General features: G+C 48.4%; 1 protein-coding gene across 2 annotated transcripts in view; it reads left to right on the top strand.

The window, feature by feature from the left end:
* CTU2 (cytosolic thiouridylase subunit 2) overlaps nucleotides 1-22722 on the top strand; it is a 773185-nt gene that overhangs the window by 704165 nt on the left and 46298 nt on the right. For both annotated transcript variants that reach the window (XM_069635914.1, XM_069635904.1), the window contains exon 14: nucleotides 18999-19057. In XM_069635914.1, coding sequence (XP_069492015.1) covers nucleotides 18999-19057 — 59 coding nt within the window. The remainder of the gene's footprint in view (nucleotides 1-18998; nucleotides 19058-22722) is intronic.

Below are 22722 nucleotides of genomic sequence, written 5' to 3'. Positions count from 1 at the left end.
TTCAAAGGGGAAAAAGCCGTTAGACATAAAAAACCCTGTGTGAGATATGGTCCTCGATATTCAGAGTGGGAGGCTGGTATTGCTGATAGATCTTGTTTGTCTGTTTCCCAGTCGAGTAATATGTGAATACTGTTGCTACTCCAATGAGAAGAGGGCAAGGCACAAAGAGCACCAGTCAAACACAGAACGACAGTCGAGGGAGCGGAAAGATAAGAGCCAGGAAAGGAACTCGGCTGAACCGCTCGCAAGCGATAATAGAAGCAGGTAGTACTGAAGGCAAGCTGCGGCGACAGCGGACAGAAAGAAGTAATCCGGGTACCGCAAAGCACACTGCAGCAACAAACCCAGGTAAGTGGCAGGAGAAAAAAAGGAAAACGGTTTTACTAAACGGAAGGCAGTGGCGAGACGCTGCGGGAGATCACGAGCCAGCAGAAGGGGGAAAGCGAAAGACTACTGGCAAGGGAGGCAGAGCACAGTGAACAAAGGAGGAAACGGAAGTGAGAGGGGTAAATAAGACAGGAAAGGAAGAGAACGGGCAGAACACTGCCAAGTGGAAAACTCTGATAGCGTGAGCAACAAAGTTTAGCGAAAACACCTAACAAGTTGCAACGCGCCGACTGCCAGGGAAATCTACTGAATTAAAGGTTCCCGACTGTGGCCATGTTGAAAAAAGACTAGACCGCACATGGATGACCGTGTAAGAATATGATGGCACATTCAATGATTCAATGGAGTCTGCCTTTCCACTTGTTCCACAACTTCCAGCCTCCTGGACTCGTGACACAAGGTCACTGTTCCTTAGATGGGTGAAGGCTGTCCGATAGCCAAAATAATTTTACTTCTAGATCTGGTACTAGGTCACTGATCATAATTATATTAATATTAACATCCAGTAGCCGGCGCGGTTTGAAGATATATTGGCCATATGTAGAATGTGGCCATTATTGCTCCTTTGATGAAAACTTTTTTAGCAGTTGGTTTGGATTGATCTCTGTCAGTACATCAAAGGGCTATAAAGTGTTGTGATCTTGTAATAGTGGCTAGAGTATTTACAGTAATGGAAGCTCTCATGTCATAGCTGCTCACCCTCTGTAGTTATTTTCAAACTGTAAACCTCTGCGAAGTCCCTTGCCTTATTTTGGGGACATCTAGTGGAGTGCCGATGGTATGGGGAAGAACCAATAGTCAGCCCTGCTTAGTTCTCAGGATGGGGCAGGGGACACCACATGCACAACCAAAATGCTACTGGCCCTTTGAATGAGAAGATCTGCAAAGAAACACCACTTACCACGGACAATGCAGACCTAGTGATAGCGAATTATAAACTTTCCCCTCACTGCTCCAGTGTATGTCCACCAAATGGAAATACACCACCACTGCAGAAAAGACACCAGGCATTCAAACATGCTCGAGGATGCACTGGGGCATGCCACAACAAGATTGGGTAGAGCCACGGCGCAGTTCTGAGTGCTACATGGGTGCACCCAAAGTGAAACTGGAATTCCAAGGTGGCAGACCAGGACTTTAAAACCTTGGTCAGGGAAACAAGAAATCCAGCCAAACCACCCCCCCCCCCCTTGCCCAATTTAAAAATGAGCAGTGCAGCCACAAACCAGCATTTATTTCACTACACATGTCTAGGCCTTTTTCCAAAGCTGCTAGAAGGAAAGGAAACATCAGGGTGTACAAGACTTGTGCAGAGAAGTAGTTGTGTGGGTGTTGGGGGAAGGTTGCAGTTGGACTTTGCAATGACTAGGCAATAAAGGAAGTGGGAGAAGGAGGCCAGACCGGGACAGAGGAAAGACAGAGACGATGAGAGACAAGAGGATAAGGAGCATCAGGTACTATCAAGATGTAAATGGTCGGAGGAGGCTGGAAAGCAAGAGACAGCATCAAGCTATTTTGGGCTGCTAGAAAGCAGAAGCAGGAAGGGAGGAGAGTGCATGCATTGTCCAAGGCAGGGTGTTGGGTGAAACCCGATCAGGAGGGGTTAAACCTGTGGTTGGAGGAGGAACAAGCACGTGGTGCAGCGTTGAGGAGTGCCAGTGCCAGAACGGAAGTAGAGAGGAGGTACTGAGGGTAGGAATTGGGACCATAGGGGAGGGAGTTGATAAGGTAAGGCTTTTCTAAGCTCCTCTGTGGAAACTGAGGCCGGCAACCCTGGTTGGCTCTGTCTACCAGCAAAAGCACTGCCAAGCATCCCCCATACATCTTAAAGAATTCCAAAGGGGGATTTTCCATGGGGAAGGCCTCGTCTGAGGAAGGCTTTGTATGAGACCATTGATTTCCAGCAGTGTAATGGGCTCATCCGGTTCTGCTGCCTGGGCTGGAATCAGATGTGGCATATCAATCAGGCTATGTGTCTACTCCACCGCTCGAACGTCACTTTGAGTGTCTTCAGTGTCCAATTACAATACCTGATAAAAGTCGGCTAACGCCTCGTTAATTTCCTGTTGGGTATGCACCTCTATCCCCTCTTGGTTATGTATAGACATGATTAGTGTCTGCGTGAGTTCATTCCGGAAGAGCCACACCAGGAACCTACCTGATTTATCACCTTCTCTGTGCAAGTTACTTGCGTAAATGCTAAAGTCATAGTTACCCAGAGCTTCCCATTCCTCTGTACATTTCACTCTCAAAGCACTATGTGCACCCTCCTGCCCAGCGGACCTCTTCTCGCACTTTCTATCCATTGTATAGACTTTTTAGAGTCCTCAAGAAATCTCAATGTGGTCCGCACCCACAGGCAGCCGACAGGCACACACCAGGCATTACAACCTTGAACGCCTCCCATTTTACCCCCACATTTCCAGCAGTAACCCGATTTAGTCTCAAAATAATTATCTCCACCTCCAACCTGTCCTTGTAGGTCCCGTCCCTTAGCCCTGAACCGCCATAGCGGCACGGCCAGCCTGACATCCTGTACTTGGATCAACAGCAGCACCAGGGAATGATCCGAAAGCACCCTTCCCATAAATGAAACATCCCCACACAAATGCAAGTGTTCCCTGGTCATGATGAAATGCTCAATCCTTGTATACACACCATGAGGGTTAGAATGAAAGGAGTAGTGCCGTTCTAGCGGGGTTTCACTGTCCACACATCAATCAGATCAAAGGCACCCAAATGTCTTCCAGGGACTGCAATGCTTTGAACGTAACCATAGATGCAGCATACCTATCCATGCCTAGTTCGCAATTCGAGTCACTCCCCTATATCCAGATAGCCCACCCATAGTTACCACCCTGACCCAGGAGCATGGCGAAGAAATCTGCAGTGTCCAAGTTGGGAGCATAACAGTTAACAAAGCACAGCTCCCTGCCCTCCATGGACCCCCACACAATCGTGTACCTCCCTTAATAGTCTTGATGTACCTTCTGTACAGAAAGCGGGACGGTGCTTGAAACCAAAATCAGCACCCCCCTCGCATAGGCAGAGTAAAAAGGCCCTTGTCCACCCCACCTCCGAAGCAGAGCATTGAGTCGGTCAGAGAGAAGATGCGTCTCCTGTAGGAATGGTATGTCCGCCCCCAACGAAGGCTACCAAAAAAGGCTCCTGACTAAGCCTAGTCTTCACTTCTCTTTCCTCTCCAGGTCAGAGCAGGAGTTTCTGACCCCCCCCTGTTAGCTGCAGGAGCAACACCCCCACTTCACTCGTCCCCGGAGGGATCGAGGTAAGCCCTTATGCCTATTAGGAGCTTTCCGCTCTAAATTCTGCCATCTGCCATGCTACGGTGAATATCTTCCACTCTGATTTGTGCATCAACTGGAATTTCTTATCCAGCCTTCCCTGAGGCCGCTGAATTCAAAACATTTCAATTGCCTTATTTGCGGCATCAGAAAAACCATGAGCATCAACTTTCAAAAATGGCTGCCGCTGCTCTGGTGTCTGCTTTCCCAGTGATTATCACAACCACTGCCATCTGATTGGCCAGCCGTCCTCTTTAAGCCAATCGGAGGGTACCGGCAGGAGTTAGCTGGCCCCCAACGAAGGCTACCAAAAAAGGCTCCTGACTGAGCCTGACCGAGCGTGACCATGCGACCGGTCTATCCCCTTTCGCCGACCAGCCACATCAGGTCCAGCAATCAATCGCACCGATCCAACTCAACTAACGCTTGCCCCTAACTCGCACGGTAAGACGCAAAGTGACACTGCTTAGCTTCACCCATCTACAACTATCTTGATCTATCCCTCCAACTCTACCCTTACCTGCGCAACACACAGCACTCCACCGTATGTCTTGCCCCGAAATGGATTGCCACGCAAAAAAAGTTCTCTTATTGCCTGCACCACCTCTTACCCACACGCTTATGCCCCGCAAGCCTGACTCCACCACCAGGGGATACGTGTTATCACCGTACTCCGCAGACCGTGGGCACACTTCCTGTACTCCTCTCAACCTGTACACGTGTTCACCGGCTGTATTCTCACTGCTAAAGCTCAATAAAGTGTCTATGGTTGTTGAAATCTCACTGTATCACTCAATAATGCTTCTATGTATGCACTGACCATGTTGTGCCTGTGATATTGTAGTGCTCCTCTGAGTCGCAGCAGCCCGCACCTACTTGCGGTACTGATATAATAGGTAACCTGTAGCCTACTGCACTATGCTAATATCCCTTTTGTGATTTCTCGTGTGTCATGATTTCTCGCCACCACTTGTTGTTATCTTAGGCGGCCTTGATACGCCTCTGAGGCACTATTAATAGCTGCTCTGCCCCACTGCCATGTGCTGCTAAGAAATCTCATGCTAATACTGTTATACTGTTGTGATAGTGCTGCTTAATTCTGTAGCTAGCCTCACTGTTGCACCTGTGCTAATTACGCCCGGCCCATTGTTACCAATACTAATGCACCTGCGGCACCCTATGTGACGGTACTGACTGCCCCTACTGCCTGCTGCAAGCTCAACGCCACACTGCCTGTAGCAACGTCACTTTAGTGGGTATATTATATACCTCCATATAGCCTATCATCAGCGGAAGAGCCAACCTCAACAACTGCGTACCCGAAGCAAATACCCCTCTAGGATCCCTACACTGAGCCACCCTTAGGATACATCAGTCTTCAGCGGCACATGGAGCATGCATCCAGCCCTATGTTCAGTATGGCCACAATAGCTCACATGCACATTACTGGGCATAGCCCAGGGCACATCTCAGCCACTATAGTACCCTCCAACCTCACTAACATCCCATCCACCTACTTCCTACCATCTTTCTTCACCTCGCCTAAACTACATCCGGACAGCCTCACCATACCACCCAAACTAGTTAAACGCCCCAGATCCATCGACTCCAGAAACAAACTCCTGGGCCTACGCTGCAGGTATACTCCAAACCCCACCCGACCATGAGTATACCATGGCGCCACCAAGATAACTAGCCCTCCCGAGACTACCACAGGACTGACACCAGTCCCATCACCACCCACCTTGCCCAAGGTCACAGAAATCACCACAACCTCCCACCTTGGGAATGTAAAAACAAAGGTAAATGCAGCGCCAACCAACTTGCAATGTGCGCTGATCAATGCCAGATCCCTCCCAGCACATGCCACAGAAATACATGACCTTATCACGAATCTTGACCTCGATATTTTGGCCATCACAGAGACCTGGTTAAACGAAGCCGCGGGTCCCGCCTTATCACTTGCCATCCCACAAGGACACTCTATCTTTGGGCAAGACAGGCACACAGCCAAAGGAGGAGTAGCAGCCCTCACAGTCAAAGACGGCCTAACAATCAGACAAACTCCCTCAAACCTCGGGGAGAACCGCGATTCCCTCGCAGTTAAAATCTCTATCTTCCCCCAACTCCACTCTTACCAGCCTACCGCCCTCCAGGTCCCAAAGCAGACTTCTATGACATCCTCATCCACCTTCTAGGTGAAAATCTGAAAGCCTCTAACAAAACAGTCCTCCTAGGCGACTTCAATCTGGGACTCAATGACCAAAAAGACAGACCCTCCAAAGCCTTGGCCCAAGCATTATCTGAGCTTGGCTTCTGACAAAAAATCCTCACACCCACCCAATGCAAAGGGCGCACCCTTGACTGGGCAGTAGACCACAACTGTGATGTAGACGTTAGTTCCAACACCCCCATCACTTTATACACTTCCTCGTTCCTACCCACGTCAACACACCCATATATCTTAGCCCCATTACACCTGGTGTAGCCAAAGGTGCATGGAATCTCACTAAAGAAAGAATCCTCCCCCACCTACTCACTCTAACCATCAACCTCCCAACCTAATCAGACCCATCGGTACAGGCAGATATCTACAACACAACACTACAAACTGCCGTTGACTTCATTGCTCCACTACAAAACACAAAAGCAAAAAAAAAAAAAACACTTTAATACCTGGTTCTCTGCTGAATTAAAAGAACTACGTTCCTCAAAACGTAGAGCACTCAGCAAATGGCTAAGATCCCCACAGGAATCTATGCTATCCTCCTACAAAATGTTGGCCAATGAATATAAGAAAGCCATTCTTACAGCCAAATCCTTTTCCTACAATGAAAGAATCACCAACGCCACCTCTGAATCAAAGGAGTTCTTCGCAATCTATAAAGTATAATCCACCCCTGCCACTAAATCACAAGAAATAGCCAAATACAAAAATTAGTGTGCCACGGTACAATCGGCGCTTCTAAACAGAATTTAACTCTTTCAAAAGAAGATCCATGAGCACCACAAAAAATCTCTCTAAACATATCTTGCAGGCATACCTCCCTGACAGTAAGGTCACCCAAGACAAAATAAAACCCTTCTCCTTCAGAGATTTGACTGAGGCTGAAGTTGTAGACCTTGTCAACAAAATTAAACCTTCCAACTGTAAAGGAGATGCCTGCCTAGCCAAACTAGTTCAAGACTGTGCAGAAACACTAGCCCTGTTTCTAAAAAAAAATGTCATCAACGCCTCATTCAAGTCCAACACTGTCCCAGCCAGCCTCAAAGAGGCGTGGGTTCGCCCACTTCTAAAAATAACTTCACTGGACCCTGAAATAGCCAATAACTACAGGCCCATCACCACTGTCCCATTCCTGCTCAAAATCTTGGATAACGTTGGCTACACGCAAATCCAGCAATTTCTGGAGGAAAACAAGATTCTAGGCAAAAGGCAATCGGGCTTCAGCCCAGGCCATGGGACAGAATCTGCCTTACTCGATCTCAAGATACAACGTGTTTATTGGCAAAGGCAAACCAGTACTTCTCCTCTTGCTAGACCTGTCAGCTGCCTTCGATCTTGTCAACCATGATATTCTCGGCAAGCAACTAAAAAATGCAGCCCACTTCTCCCCGCAAGCCACAGAATGGATTGCGTCCTTCCTCAATGGAAGACTCATGAGTGCCTCACCAACAACCATACACTGTGGTGTCCCTCAAGGCTCACGTACTGCACCTACACTGTACAACATCTTCACCCTCCCTCTCTTCATTGACTTGGATCGTTGTGACATAGCCTACCCTAACTATGCCGACGATACACACGTACTACTCCTCCTAACTGGCAACTATGATGAAGACTCTGCTGCCCTAACCAAAATCTACACAGCCATTCAAACTTGGATGGCAGCCAACGGCCTCTGTCTCAACGGAGATAAAGCAGAGATCCTAGTGGTAGGCACCAAAGAAAGGCTCAGCAAACGGTCCGCGCTTTATAGCGCTTTCAGCATCGACAATACCATTATCACTGCCTCATCAGCTGTGAAAACTCTAGGAGTATACTTCGATGCTTCCATGTCTATGACATGCCAGGTCATTGCCATAGCCGCCTCCGCTGCCCTCACCACGAAAGTCATCAATGCGGTCAAAACGTTTCTATCAACCAGTAACTGCCTATCAGTTTCCAGAGCCACAGTCGGCAGCAACCTCGACTATTGCAATGTCCTCTTCCTAGGCACCTCTGCCAAAAACCTCAACAAGCTCCAAATTACACAAAACAATGCCCTTATAGCAGCATTGAGTATACCTAAAAGGGAACACATCTCGCAGGCAAGAAAAGATGCACACTGGCTACCTGTAAAAGTATGCATTCTTTTCAAATCCATGGCCATTACACACAAATGCCTCTCACTTAGCGCCCCCCTATCTCTCAGAAAGGATCACCCCCAGCTCTTCATCCAGACCCACGAGAGCGCATCTCACTAACCAAATCTATGTCCCCTCAATCAAAAGGTCCAAAGCAAGAGGCTCCAGCTTTCAACACCTAGCACCCAAATACTGGAATGCCCTCCCCACTGAACTAAGAAATGAAAAGTCTTATACAGCCTTTCCGCAAAATGCTTGAAACCAAACTGTTCAACTAATCATGTTATGTATCTGTAACCGGTAACATTGTCCCAGGTTGGTATGCTGTTTCTCTGTAACCATTGAACACGTAACCTCCCAAGGGTGTCTGTACTGTTTTGCACTGTCGATGAGGTTAGTAAGGCTGCACCATGCAAGTATTCTGTAACAGCGCCATGATGCCCCATGGGCCATTGCGCGCTTTATACATTTAAATAAATAAATAGAAATCCTCGATATTCCCAGGTACTCCCTGACACTGCATCTTTTGACAAAGGCATTCAGTCCCTGTATGTTCCAGGACATGCATCTATGTCCCTCCGCCATTAGAAAATGGGAATCCCATTTACACACCCATTCCGACTGGGTCACAAAACTCAGAATCAGCAGTCCGTGGTGTCCATATCGAGGGCTGTCCAAATAGCAATCCTTCCATGTCACACATTGATAAAATCACGCAGCCTGCACACCCTCTCACCCACTCCATCTTTGCCCACCCATTCAATCACATAACAAACTATAACCGAAACTGTGTAACCATAACTGAACAGCAGTGTTTGCGACAGCATTAAGCCATCCAGGAGGCCCTGAGGAAATACATGCCCAGAAGCACGCCAGAAACAGCAGAGAGGGTCCAGAAAGCCTCACAGGACACCCTTCATTGGCTGGCTGGGTGCCTGGATGGCTAGCAGTATGCAGGCAACTTTGCGAACACCACCAGCCTAGAACTCCCTAAGGGCCAAAGAGTGTCCCACAAGCACATAAACCCGGGAGCCCCGTCAAGCTTTTCCCAGCAAAAAAGGTCTCAGTTGGCGGGACACGCCTAATCAGTATCGTAAGTCAATGTGAGAAGCATACCCAGGGCACATCGCCCCTCCGCTTAGGTATGTCATGTCCTGGCTTCCCTGCTGTCCAGAGTGAGCACCAAGCTTGTCTCCCGAGCCACAGGGAACTGGTCGTTCTTCCCAATGTTATCATTAACTCATAGCCTTTTTCTTTTCTTTTCCGGAACCATTTTCAGCACCCCTCTTTGCATCCATCGGTCGGTTCCTACTCTTCCGCATCCAAGGTGCCTCCCGGATTGCTCTGACCTTGAGTGTATCGGCCCTGTTGTTGCAGCCATGGTCTCGCCCGGTTCATGAAGAACCTTGGACTTGCCCTTCAACATCACCTTGAGGTTTGCAGGAAATAAGAGCATGTACGCCCTGCGGTGAGACTGGGACGCCCTTGTGTAATCTGCACAGACCGGCAATAGCCTATTACCTCCATAGATTGTGCCACCTTCTCAGGTATGTCGCAGGATCAATTCCCTGTCCTTGAAGTTCAAGATCTTAGCTATCACTGCATGAGGAGGGGCGCCCGGAGGGGGGTCTTCTGGTAAGAGCATGGTGTGCCCGTTCCACCACGAAGCCCTGAGACATTTTACCAGAGCCCACTGATTGTAGCAGAAGGTTTTCCACAAAACCCATAGCATCTTCACCCTCTTCTCCTTCCCTTTCGTTTCAGCTTTCCAAGATCTTGGTGGGTTCCTGCAGTTCTTGTACCTGTCTCTGTAGCATATAATTTACTTCTGCAATGTCTATCCCCTGTGCAGTCATTATCTGTCAGATTGCGCAGTCTTGCCTCAAAAGGGACACATCTGTTCGTACCTCCCCCACTTTGGTCTCCAGGGACATCCTAAAGGCCGCAATGGCCACCAAGACTGCCTCATCCTGGCCTTCTCACCTAGCCGAACTGCCTGAACACCCATCCAATGGCTGCATATATGGAAAGGTCCCTGTCTGCATATGCTTGTGTAGAGTAAATCTGTCCATTTTAGCTTGCCTGTGTTGCGAGCTCACCTTCCCCCGTGTATGGCTTCTTCCAGCACTTCAGCAGGAGTTCTTCTAACAGAGTAACCTTCAGGATCTTCGCCAGTCCGTTCCCTTCTTAGTACAACTCAGGATGCACTCGCCAGCAAGGTCACCCAGGTTTCAACATAGGACCACCAGATCTACCAGGCTGATTGGCAGCTATCCTCAGAGAGATAGGAGCCGCATTTCGCCATGTACATCATCTGCCACACAATGACCCAGGCACGACCCACCAAAAGCAGCTCCTCATTCTCTCTCACAGACTTGGATCCAGGGTGTATGGGAACAGGAGTACAAGGACTAAAACGTACCCATGAGCACCTGTATTGTAACTCACAGCAACCTGAGGACAAAGACAGCCAGGAAGCAGGCATCAAACGTGCTCGAATCATGATTTGAAGTAGTTAAACTGCAGAAATATATGCCTCCTTGCCATGATTTGAGGACGTTTGATGCCTTTGAGCCTAGAGGACACACCGAAGCTGCTTTTGGCACTCTACCACCACGCTAGCAAAGGGCATTGTTGACCCAGCTCGAACTTTAAGCTCTGCAGTGCAACCACGGCCTTCAAACCACCTCTTCGAACTGCAAGCATCTTCGTTGCCAATCTTTGACAGCCGACCAGACCATGGGAGATCCTTTGAACTTTACCCTTTGAACGCTGCATCCGAGCTGCTTGACTCGAATTGAGCAGCCAGTCACCAGCCTCTTTGCGGTCGAACCGACTGTCGAACCGAACCGAGTTGCCCTCACAATCCACACAGCCTGGATTGCAAACTGCACAAGCTCTTGTTCGACCTCTGCTCGACATCCGCACCCTGTCTTCAACAACATGACTGCTGTACCTGAACCGCATGTTTGAATTTGATTGCCCCCACACCACTATCTGAGCTCGTTGTTGCCTCAGCTGAAACTACAAGATCTTTATTGCATCTGCCATCTTCGAGCCGCAGCACGACCTGCCCGCATCTTCACTGCTGAGCTTTATTGCCAGTCAAACTGACCCTGGTGGACCATTGCACTCTGATCCTCGCACGCTGCATGAAACCGGTCGAACTGGACTGTGCATCAAGTCAACAACCTCTTCAAATTGACTGTCGACTCAACCCTGGTAGCCCTCACAATCCGCAGCCCCTTGAACACTTTATCAAATCGATCCAGTCAAGAACTGTGCATCCAGTCACCAGCATCTTCACAGTCTAAGCAACTGTTGAACTGACCCTGTTGCCCGCATGATCGCCACTTCAAGCATCACAGTCGAATCGCAGTGAGCTCCAGTTGAACCCTTACACAACACTGTTAAAATGGATTTCTGAACTCTGACCTGGTGGGCAGAGGTTCAGGAGGCCAGCCTAGTTTCTTGGAACAGGGTAACCTTCTGGACAAGCCAGACCAATCAAGGTAGCTTGGGGGCGGTCAAGACTAGGTCTCAGGAGGGGTGAGGGTGACTGAAAGACCTCAATGAGCACACAGAGTAAAGGACACTTACAAATCACTCCCAGTCAGGTGTAGATATATAAAAAAAAATATATAAATTTATTTCAAGGCCTTTGAGTTTCAAACACACAAATCACAGTAATACTTATTAGACCAACACAATCCTATCTAAATACATATATACAAGACCAATGGGGTCTAAAGGGTTAATGCACAAAATGGGTCCACGACCTAAAGGGGAAGGAAACAGGTAGTGCAAATAGTCTTTAGTCCCTTCTGCATCCAACACACTCCTAAATAAGAGGCAGTCCAATCCCTAAGAAGAGTGGAGCCTAATGCTCAAATGTACATGCAATGCAAGCGCACGTGGTAATTCAAATGGGCAAAATGGGGTCTCTTCCAGGGTCTGTAGCAACTCAGGAAGGTGGGTGAGGCGCTGAAGAATAGGTTCCCACTATTCAAGGAGGGTCTCCACTTGAGGGCAGAGTCGATTCCAAGAGTTGGGAATAGTTTGCTAGTTCGCACCAGCAGTGGAAAGGAGAGGGGCCCGCAGGGGGCACTCGTTGGTAAAAATGGATGGATGCGCTAGGGGCCACCGGCTAGGGTTGCGATTACTCACCGACCCCCGGCACACTCCGGACCAAACTTCGGCATTCGAATACACTTTGGTTACAGGTTCAAGTGCGGCAATTTGGCAGCTCTGCGGCTTTCAGCAACGAAGATTGTGATGATTTCCAAACGGGACAGTGGCGATTTCTCCGCTCCTGGTGGATGGATCAGGCCAGTTTCACTGCAGCAGGCCTCAGGGGCACAAATGCAGCGCACCTGCAAAGGTCGTCACCACGGCTGGGCGACACAGTAACCGCGTATGCTCCGGTTCTGGCGCACTTGTCTCACTTCAAACCTGGGAACGCCAAGTGTACGAAATTCGATGTGAGGGTGCCGTGAACACAGAGCTAGCGATATACCACGTTTCGAGGGCCTCCTCGAAAACGGCGGCGTAGACCGAGCAAAGGTCCTGCGTAAGCTGGTCAGCCTACTGGTTGGCCCAGGGACACTTCCGAGAAGGCTTACTTGCAGGGTTTGAGAAAGGTGCTGAGAATAGTTGGTCCCACTATTCCAATGGGTCGAAGCATCTTCGCAGACCTTCTAGGACGACCAGATGCAGAGGGGTCCCACGGGACGGCAGCGGGCTCAGGGTGCCAAACCTTCCAGCAGGTCACCAGCGGTTCCTCGACTCGGCTTCTTAGCTTCAGGATACTTGGATCCTATCCTTCGTTAAGTGAGAACTCCAGAGATCGACATGGTATGGGTGTTTGGGGGCCTTTCTTATCCAGAATCTCCTTCAAGTCAAAATGAAGAGGACCCAATGGAAGATCTGCTCACATACAGGCATACCATACGTGGACCAATCACTAACCACGGTGGTCCCAGGCATTCACAGCACTTCAGACCCTGTGCCACCCAGGAGGTGTATTGGGGACAGACACCCCAGCCCACATCCTGGTGGCACACTCACAAGGCATGCAGAAGCCGAAAGCTTGGCGTTTCGTGGGAAAATGCATGCCCAATTAAGGAGTGACCTGGATCGGCTCAACCTGGGGAAGGCGAAGGGGCAAAATGGCCAAGGGACAGGACAAAGAACCTCGTGGCATGGCCATTTTGGAGCCAGGCCACCAATTCGGGAGAAATATCTAATTATAAGTTGTATAGTGGCTAAGAAATGCATTCTTCAAAGTTAGAAGAGTCCCTCTCCCCCTACATTTCAGAAGTGGTTAAATCTGCTTACCTGGTCTCGAAACTGTGAAGAAGAGTATCCTAACATGCTTCCTATTCGCTCACGCCCTAAGAACATTTGGACTGCTTTCAATGGCTATCTTCACATCCAAGAAGAGAGCTCTTCCGAGAGTGGATCTTCTCTGACCTCACAATGACATGTGCATCATGATTTACTGCTCCCCCACCTGTTGTAAAACCGATTTTTCAATTACTGTATTCCTCCATGTGTACGCTGAATGTATTGCTCGCTCTGATGGATGTGTTTGCTGTATGCCTCTGCCTACAAAACTAAAAGTAAAAAAAAAACAATGACATGAAAAGATAAGCTGCCACCAGCCCTGTCTGTGACACATCTGCACATCTCCTAAAAAATCCTTCCTTCGAGAATATCTAGGGCCTTTGGAAATGACTAAGATACCCAAGTGTACTGTACTGGAAGGTACATTGTACACTTGCTACATGTTGCAGAAAAGTTGCAACATTTGGAAAGGACTAAGGGAAACAGTCTCCCAGTAATGACTGTCATAAGGGCATGTCAGTTTCCCCATAAAAAGTGAGTGAAAGCCCAGAGGAGTGCAGCAGAAGGCTGGGCTCCCCTGGTAAAGTCAGCCTATGATGTTAAACAGCAGCAACAAAGTTGGGGTGTACACAACTAGAGGGAAAATTACACATAATTGGAAATCTTTCCTAACAAACCCAATTCCCCATCTAAAACAATGCGACTGCTGTACTCAAAGCTCGTTGAACCGAATGAACAGCATCAAGAAACTTGGTTCAACACTGTCGAACCATCCGTGACTACAGAAGGTATTATTGACTGCTAATTGCCCCCTTGGTCCACCCTTGGGCATTAGAGACTGGTTTGGTCACTCTTAATCCCTTCTTGCACCTGAACATATCCTTTTTAACAAATATGCTTTTACTTGAATTGCACCTCTGATTCAATACCCAGAGTGCTACATCTTTGTATCTGTATATATTCTTTGTTCTTTCCTCAGTGGTGGGTTTTGTAGTGTTTCCTATTTCGTTATTTTTGCAGATGGTGTGTTTCATTAAAGTATATCTATATTTTTTATAGAACCTTGACTGGACATTCCCTTTATTTTGGACTGTTGTACTATTGCTATTTAGATTGCTACTGGATCACATTCACCCCCTCTTGAGAGTATAGCCTTCCCTCTGCCCGCGTTACCAGAAAATGTGAAGGATGTATTGCCCGGCTGTGCCTGTTTTGCCTTTGATTGGGATCGCTCGTGGTTTGGAGCAGTTTGAGAGCAGAGGGTGCTTTAGCCGTTCTCCAGCATGGGGTCTGGCATGGATTCACATGCTCATGAATATTCCCTGTCGCCAGGCTGGGAATCCTCGGTAAAGAAAAAATCAGTATCCGTTTAGTTTCTGATCTGTCTTTCTTAGTAGTAACCAATCACTGGTCTCTGGGTCATACTGCCCCCAGCCAATAACTGCCCTCTCCCTAAGACCCGCCCCTGGCTCCTGCAGCACTAGAGTTTGGAGGGTACGATATCCCGGCGGACTGCAGAGAGGTTCTTGCAAAGGCCAGGGCGTCCTCAACTCTCAAGTGCTACGGACACAAGTGGAAGAGGTTCTCTGTCTGGTGCCGTGCACAGAAGATTAACCCTCTACGGATTACGGCCCCTCAAGTGCTACCGTACTTACTGTTGCTGGCCAAAGCTGGACTAGCTCATGCTTCCTTCAAGATACATCTGGCAGCGATTTCCCAATACACCAGAACTGCAGGACGGTCATCCCTGTGGTCGCATCGCTTGGTGAAGGAGTTTATGAAAGGACTGTTCCGATCGTTCCAGCCGGTGAAGGCTCCAGCCCCGGCGCGGGAGCTCAACGTGGTGCTGACCAGGCTCATGGGCCCGCCATTCGAGCTTTTGCATTCAGCTCTGTTGAAGTTCCTGTCATGGAAGACAGCGTTCCTTGTGGCCATCACCTCCGCACGACACGTGGGAGAGATTCAGGCCCTATCCTGCAAGCCTCCATACTTGACTTTTCACCAGACGAGGGTGGTGCTGAGGATGCACCCCTCCTTCATGCCCAAGGTGCCATCGAACTTCCATCTCAACGAGCCCTTGGTGTTACCAGTTTTCTTCCCCTCGCCTTTGTCACCGGCCGAGAGGACTTTGCACTTGCTGGATGTAGCTAGAGCGCTGAAGTTCTACGTGGACCAAACGAAGAGTTTTCAGAAGACATCACAGCTGTTTCTGAACTTTGGACCTGTGAACCAAGGGAAGGCTCTCTCAAAGGCTTCTGTTTACAGATGGCTCTCCGGCTGCATCATGCACTGTCACCGGTTGGCAGACCGACCGTTGCCCAGCCGTCCGAGAGCCCATTCGACCAGAGCGATCGCTGCTACCACAGCTTTCTTGTCTGGTGTACCCATGCTGGACATCTGCAGGGCTGCTACGTGGAGGTCGATGCACACCTTCAGAAAATTCTACTGCGTCGACCGGGATTCCAGGGAGGAGTCCAGATTCGGCCAAGCAGTGCTGCGCAACCTGTTCGCCTGAAGGTGGGCCTGGTTAGGAGGTAAGAGTTGCTTAATGTTGAGTTTATCTAATGCTTAATGTTGAGCCTTGCCACCTTCCGTGGTTGTGCATGTGTATACTGCTACGTATTCTTATATTCATTAGCATGTGAATCCATGCCAGACCCCATGCTGGAGAAGGAACAAGTTACTTACCTGTAACTGTTGTTCTCCAGCATGGGTCTGGCATGGATTCACATGCGAACCCTCTCTCCTACCCCTCTGCGGCTCTTCACTTGGTCATACTGCCACTTTACGTGCTACCAAAACTGAGGATGGCTGCCAGGGGCGGGTCTTAGGGAGAGGGCAGTCATTGGCTGGGGGCAGTATGACCCAGAGACCAGTGATTGGTTACTACTAAGAAAGACAGATCAGAAACGAAACTGATACTGATTTTTTCTTTACTGAGGATTCCCAGCCTGATGACGGGGAATATTCATGAGCATGTGAATCCATGCCAGACCCATGCTGGAGAACAACAGTTACAGGTAAGTAACCTGTTCTCTACTCGCCCTTCAGGGTAGAAGTCATTTCATTACAGTATATACAGAAGTGGGTTGGCACACTCCTTTCTGACATTGCATGATCTGAACCCTACTTCTTGGTCTGAACTCGATGTAGGCTTTCCAGGGGTCACGTCCTTCAAGACCCACTCTGGTGTTCAGTCACCCGGGTGGACGAATCACAAGATGTCAGCAGGGAAAGCTAATAGTGGGGTCCCTACGTTGTGGACTCACCTGGGCTTCCTCCTTTTTTCTCCTTTCTCACCTGTCTGATCTCACAATAATTTCCTTGATACCCCCTCCCAAATTCTGCTTCTACCTAGGGCTGACCTGTCCTGCCAGAACCTTTCTGTTCAGTCTAGAAAATGGTTCTCTGTCATAGCCTCAGTCTTCACTTTACTTCCTGATGTTCCACACGTTGCTGCTACCTCCACCTTGGGGAAACCCTTCACCACTATCACTCTTTCCCTATGATGTTATATCTTCTGTTTCACTCCCGGCTTCTGATGTTATCACCTCCTCCTTGGGTCTTACCACTTCCTCCTGCACCACACGTATTATCACCTCCTCTCGACTACCACTGATAATCTCCTGATATTATCATCTCCTCTGGCACCTCCTTAGCTTTCACTACCTACTCATTATTATTATTAGGATATTTATTGAGCGTGGACCTTGCTTTGGGAAGCAAATGCGCACTTTACAAGTCATGGGGGAAGCAGATGGCAGTGGATAAAACAAAGGAGCATAGAGCTAGCAGAGGGGAGAGGGAGCCATTTCACAGCAAGGGATCTACAAGCACCCTCAGGAGAAAATAAGGGTAGCTGATCCCCCAGACTTGTCAGCTGGGCAATGGGTGGTGTGTGGACCCGAGTGTTGGGGAGGAGCCATTCTTTGAAGAGGAGTGTCTTGAGCACTTTTCTGAAATGTAAAAGTGAGAGGGCTGCTACATCTGAGGGACTCTTGCTATCTCACATCCTCTGAAATGATAACCACCTCCTTCACCCTCTTGGCTGTTACCACCTTCACCTGCTCTCCAATGCTGCAAATACTCCAGTGTCCTCCATTTATCCAACCTTTTCTTTCTCCAGCACTCTCCAGTCTCTGCCTCCAATCTTGAGTTTCCTGCAACACACATTAAGCAATTGGGACTGGGTGTTTTTATACTTTGTTCCTGTCTTCACCTGGGTAAGGTTTCTTTTGAGAGTCTGCACCGATTACTGGTAATTGGGTGAGATCTGGGATTGGATGTTCCTCGTGAGCACAGTTGGAGCTGGTTTGGGGGTCAAGGGGTTGTACCAAACCTATAAGAGGCCTGACTTCTACCCTGAATGGTGGTTGTCCCCCCTCTGGCCCTTCCTGGTGCTATGTGCTGGGCTGAACACTTTTGTTTTTCCAGTTTGTGAATTAGAATCTTTAACCACATAATCATCCTGATTTGTTTTTTTGCCTATTTCATTGTGTGTGTGTGTGTGTGTGTGGGGGGGGGGGTGCAGTTGGAGGGGCGAGTAAAACATTATATCCTCAGCTTGTAACTCTTGGCCAGGGAACAATGCTTTGGTAATCTTTCTTTCTCCATACTGAACCTTGACGACTGTTTAGGAAGTTGCAAACTGATAACGTTATGTTGGCGACACAGCAGAGTTCACTGCATGTCTAACGATCCTTATGAAATTGCTCATTTGAACTAAAAAGTGAAGCTGCAACAGTTAAAAAAGTTAAATAATAATTAAATGAAAAGGAAGCTTTTCACCTGTAGAAATCAACATATAGGGAGCTTGCATTCACCCATTTCATGCTCAGTGGCCTGCTGGGACTTTTGCCCGTAGAGGACAGGGCAAAGCATTGGTCAAACATTGGCCAGGGCACGGGCCAGAATCCCAGTCATTTTACCAAGAGGTCTACCTTGCTGTCTCCAACTAACCCAAACCTCTTCTAACACAGTCCAAAATGAAATCCTGCCACCCCCCAACCACCCACTCCACTGCAACCTGGTTTTGACGTGGCACCAGGCCTTCTGTATCTGAGTGATGCAACCCTGCAGGGGATTATTCATGATGAAACGAGGAGCAGAAAAGATGAAAGGTGGAGTGTGGATTCCTCAAACAAATGTGCACCAATTGATTTTTCCAGATCACATAATATGGTTAAAGTGGGAAATCTAGTTTTCTCGGGTCTCAAATTGCCACAGTTGAAAACGTACCCACCATACTTGGTTCAAGATAAGTTCAAGATCATTGAGTTCCTCCACTTGATACAACTGTACCTGAGCTATGTAAAATAGCCAGTGTGGAGCTCTGTTTCATTAACCTGAAGGTGAATCTCTGTGGTACCATTGGTTTTCCTTCCTTTGATTGCTGTTTAGGCCTGAACGTAGCTTGCCTTTCACATATAGCACTGACAAACTTGTGGTCCGTATCCCTCCTTTCACAGTATCTCGCCCAAAGCGCACATTTACTGTTACTCTATGTATTGCATCCATTAATCCATGTTCGATTTCAAAGTATTGTAATATAAATCGCCCCATTGCAAGGATCTGCTGATATTGATTGTATTTGTTGTTTTTTGTATTTTTTTGCAGACTTCACTGGAATCCTTGCCTCCATATATCCTCTTGCAGGCTGAACAACGGAATCACTGGTAAATAGATAAGTCTGTTATGTCAAAAATCATCAGGGTCCTCACAGTGCTCCTGTCGCACAGACATAGCATTTCCAAGAATCAGACTTTAGCCCAGCTCTGTTCCCTACAGTGAAACCCCATGCAGTGCATTCCATTAATAAGAACAGATCTGCCCCTTACAATGAAGATTCCCCCTGCTAATAGCGCAGGGAGTTCTTGATTCTATTAAAGACAAGGACGCGAGCATTATGCTTCATCTTCTCGTTTATTTGCTCTCCAGCAGTTTCAACAAAGTCAATAAAATAAACATTTTTTTTTTTCAAACTTCCTTTAAAAACTTAATTTCCCATCAACCCTAGGTCCCTGTTCCCAGTGTCCTGGTCATGTGACCCAGTCCTTCCTCTTCCTGTAACCTCCTCTTCTTTGACTGCTTTTCAACTGGAATCATAACCAATACTGAACTGTCAACTTGTTCCGGAAAGTCTCTGAACTGTAGACCTCAGCGGAAAACGATCCCTCGCCTTCTAACTTGCGATCTTGATCAACTTGTCTCGTTCTTCTCTTGAACTTCTTCAGTTGTTCTTCGAATCGTCTCCTAAGGCGGAAACAACAATACGTGTTAGGGCGGCGGATACACACCCTATTCTGAGAGGAAAATCTTGTTATACATTCAGATACATAACACAGTACATTACTTTGTCCCCCCTCGGTCTCTCCTTTGTATCTAGGGCGGGAAAGTAATGCTCGCCTCCTTGTCTTTAATAGAATCAAGAGCTCCCTGCGCTATTAGCAGGGGGAATCTTCATTCTATGTCAAGACGGAGGCGAGCATTATGCTTGTTCAAAGCTTCTTACCATAGCTTCTGCTAGTGTGCTAATAGGTTTAAAGTAAAACGTTCTGAACGTATTATCACTAGCCCAATCAGCTGCTTTCAGTATATCCTGTAACGTTGCGCCCTGCTTCAGCGCTATGGATGCTCCTGCTCCTCGCACTGAGTGTGCTCCAAATTTCGCCATGTCTATACCTGCTAGCGTCATAACTTCTCTAACCCACCTCGCTATGGTGGCTGTTGCTACGCTTTTATGCGGCTTCCTGCGCGCGATCAGCAATTGCGTCGTCCCCATCGGCCTTAGCTCAGCTGTCTTATGCACGTACTCTCTTATACATGCGGCCACGCACCATTTAGGATGCTCTTGCATATACGGGTACGATATTGATGCAGAATCTGTCTTCGTCCTCCTGGCCAGATGAAAAGTCACTCCATCTGGGCCGTATACCATTCTGTCTATATCAAGGGCTCTGACATCTGCTACTCTTCTACAGGAAATCGTGCACAAAAGCATTGCTAGCTTTTCTGACAGTCTACCTAATGACAAGTATCTATTACTGGGCCAGTCTGCTAGTAGCCGTAATACTACTGTAACGTCCCATAGGGACTTGTATCTTGGCTGCGGCGGCTTCCTAAATCTAATCCCTTTTAGAAGCCTAATCACCGCTACATTCTCCCCTACTGGGGTTCCCTCTATAGGAGTATGACCTGCTGATATTGCGGATCTATACACTCCTGCAAAAGCTCTGCTAGAAAATTCAGAATCTCTACTAAAGGGGCAGAAACAGGATGAAAACCTCTCCTCCTGCACCACCTTGACCATCACCATCTGCTCCATGCTGCGTCGTAGCTCCTTCTAGTCGACGGAGCCCATGACTCTGCGATGAGACTCGCAGCCTCTGCCGAAATTCCTGGGAGATTCCAGCGTCTCCTGCTATCATGCACGCCATCAGCGGCAGCGTCCCCTTCGCTCTCAGAGGGTGATACAACCCAACTGGGTCCGTGAGAAGGTCTTCTCTTTGTCGCAATATTCTTGGATAGTCTGCTATTAGTTCCATCAGCGCTGGAAACCATACTTGCGACTTCCATATCGGGACTACTATTATCAGACTCACTGCCTCCCTGCATACTTTCGTCAAAGCTCTGCTTATCATTACGAATGGTGGAAACGCATAGAGTATCTCCTCCCTCCAGTCTTGGAGGAAGGCATCTGTCCCTGCTGCTGCTGGGTCTAACCTCCAGCTGAAAAATCTGCTCTTCTGAGCGTTCAGTCTGGACGCAAACAGATCTGTGTGAATCGGTCCCCAGAGCTTTTCTATCTGTAGAAAGACTGTCCTGTCTAGTCTCCAGTCGCTGGAGTCTGTGAGATGTCTGGAGTTCCAGTCCGCCACTACATTCTGGGCGCCTGGTAAATATTCTGCTATCACTGCTGTCCCGGTCTCCAGACAGGAGTGCCAAAAGTCCTTGGCTATCTCTGCTAACAATCTGGACTTCGTGCCACCTAAGTGATTTATTTATCTGACTGCCGAGATGTTGTCCATCTTCAGCAGTATACAAGAATTCACTTTGTCTTTCGTGAAGGCTCTGATTGCAAAAGAGCCTGCCAATAACTCCAGGCAGTTTATGTGCAGCTTGAGTTCCTCCGAACTCCATCTGCCTCCCGTTTGGAGCTCCCCACATCGGGCCCCCCAGCCTGCTCTGCTGGCGTCCGATTCTATCACTATGTCTGGGCGATCGCCGAAAATGGCTGTGCCGTTCCATGCCTCCATGTTCTGGAGCCACCACTCTAGCTCTGTTCTGGACTCTTGGTCCAGCGGAACCTACTGGTGATAATCGAGCCCCTGCTGCAGGTGTCTTATCTTCAGCCTCTGTAGGGCTCGATAATGCAGGGGTCCTGGAAAGATCGCTTGGATCGATGCTGCTAACAGGCCCACAATCCGTGCTATCGTTCGCAGAGATGTGGTCGGGCTGCCGAGACAGTTCCTTATTTCCCTTTTTATGTCTCTGATCTTCCTGCTCGGCAGCTCCAGGGCCGCTGTCCTGGTATCTATGATAAAACCTAGGAATTCTATCCTTTTTGTTGGCGCCATTTCCGACTTCTCTATATTCACGAGGAAACCCAGGGAAGTTAAGAGATTCACTACCCAGCTGGTCTGGTAACGGAGAATATCTTTGCTGCTCGCCATTATTAGGATATTGTCTAAGTAGATGATAATCCGTATTCCTTTCTCCCTGATCGCCGCTGCTACTGGCTTCATCAGTTTCGTAAACGCCCAGGGAGCGGACGCCAACCCGAACGGCATCGTGGCAAACTGCCATAATCGCCCGTCCCAATCGAAGGCCAGGAAAGATCGGTATTCTTTTTCTACTGGAATCGTGAGATATGCATCCTTCAGGTCTATTCTGGCCAGCAGTCGCCCTGTTGAGTGTGTCTCTCAGCTGGTGCGTCCCTTCCATTTTGAAATGGTTGTAGACTACCCACTTGTTCATGTCCTTTAAATTTATGACTGGTCTCACTTTTTCTTTTCTGTGAACCAGGAACATATTGCTGATGAACTTCGGAGCCCTGCATGGCTCGATAGCTCCCTTCTTCGCTAGGCTCTGCAGTTCTGCGTGTAACAACTCTCTCTCTACTCTTGCTGTCACTATAGGTCTGGGGGCATTGCACTGGGTCGGGGTCTGGTTAAAATGTATGTGTAAACCTCTGACTGACTGCAGCACCCAAGCGTCGTTGGAAAGCGCGCGCCAGTTTTCCCAGTACTTCGCTGTCCTCCCTCCTACTGCAGGATATACGGATGCTCTCACCTGTTGGGACGTACTGTCCTCTTCCTTGACCTCTTCCTCTCTTTCCTCT

Source organism: Ambystoma mexicanum, chromosome 1q, assembly GCF_040938575.1.
Source record: "Ambystoma mexicanum isolate Mex_15411 chromosome 1q, UKY_AmexF1_1, whole genome shotgun sequence".
Classification (NCBI taxonomy): Eukaryota; Metazoa; Chordata; class Amphibia; order Caudata; family Ambystomatidae; genus Ambystoma; species Ambystoma mexicanum.
The sequence above is the reverse complement of the archived record's forward strand: the minus strand, read 5'-3'. Positions and strand labels throughout refer to the sequence as shown.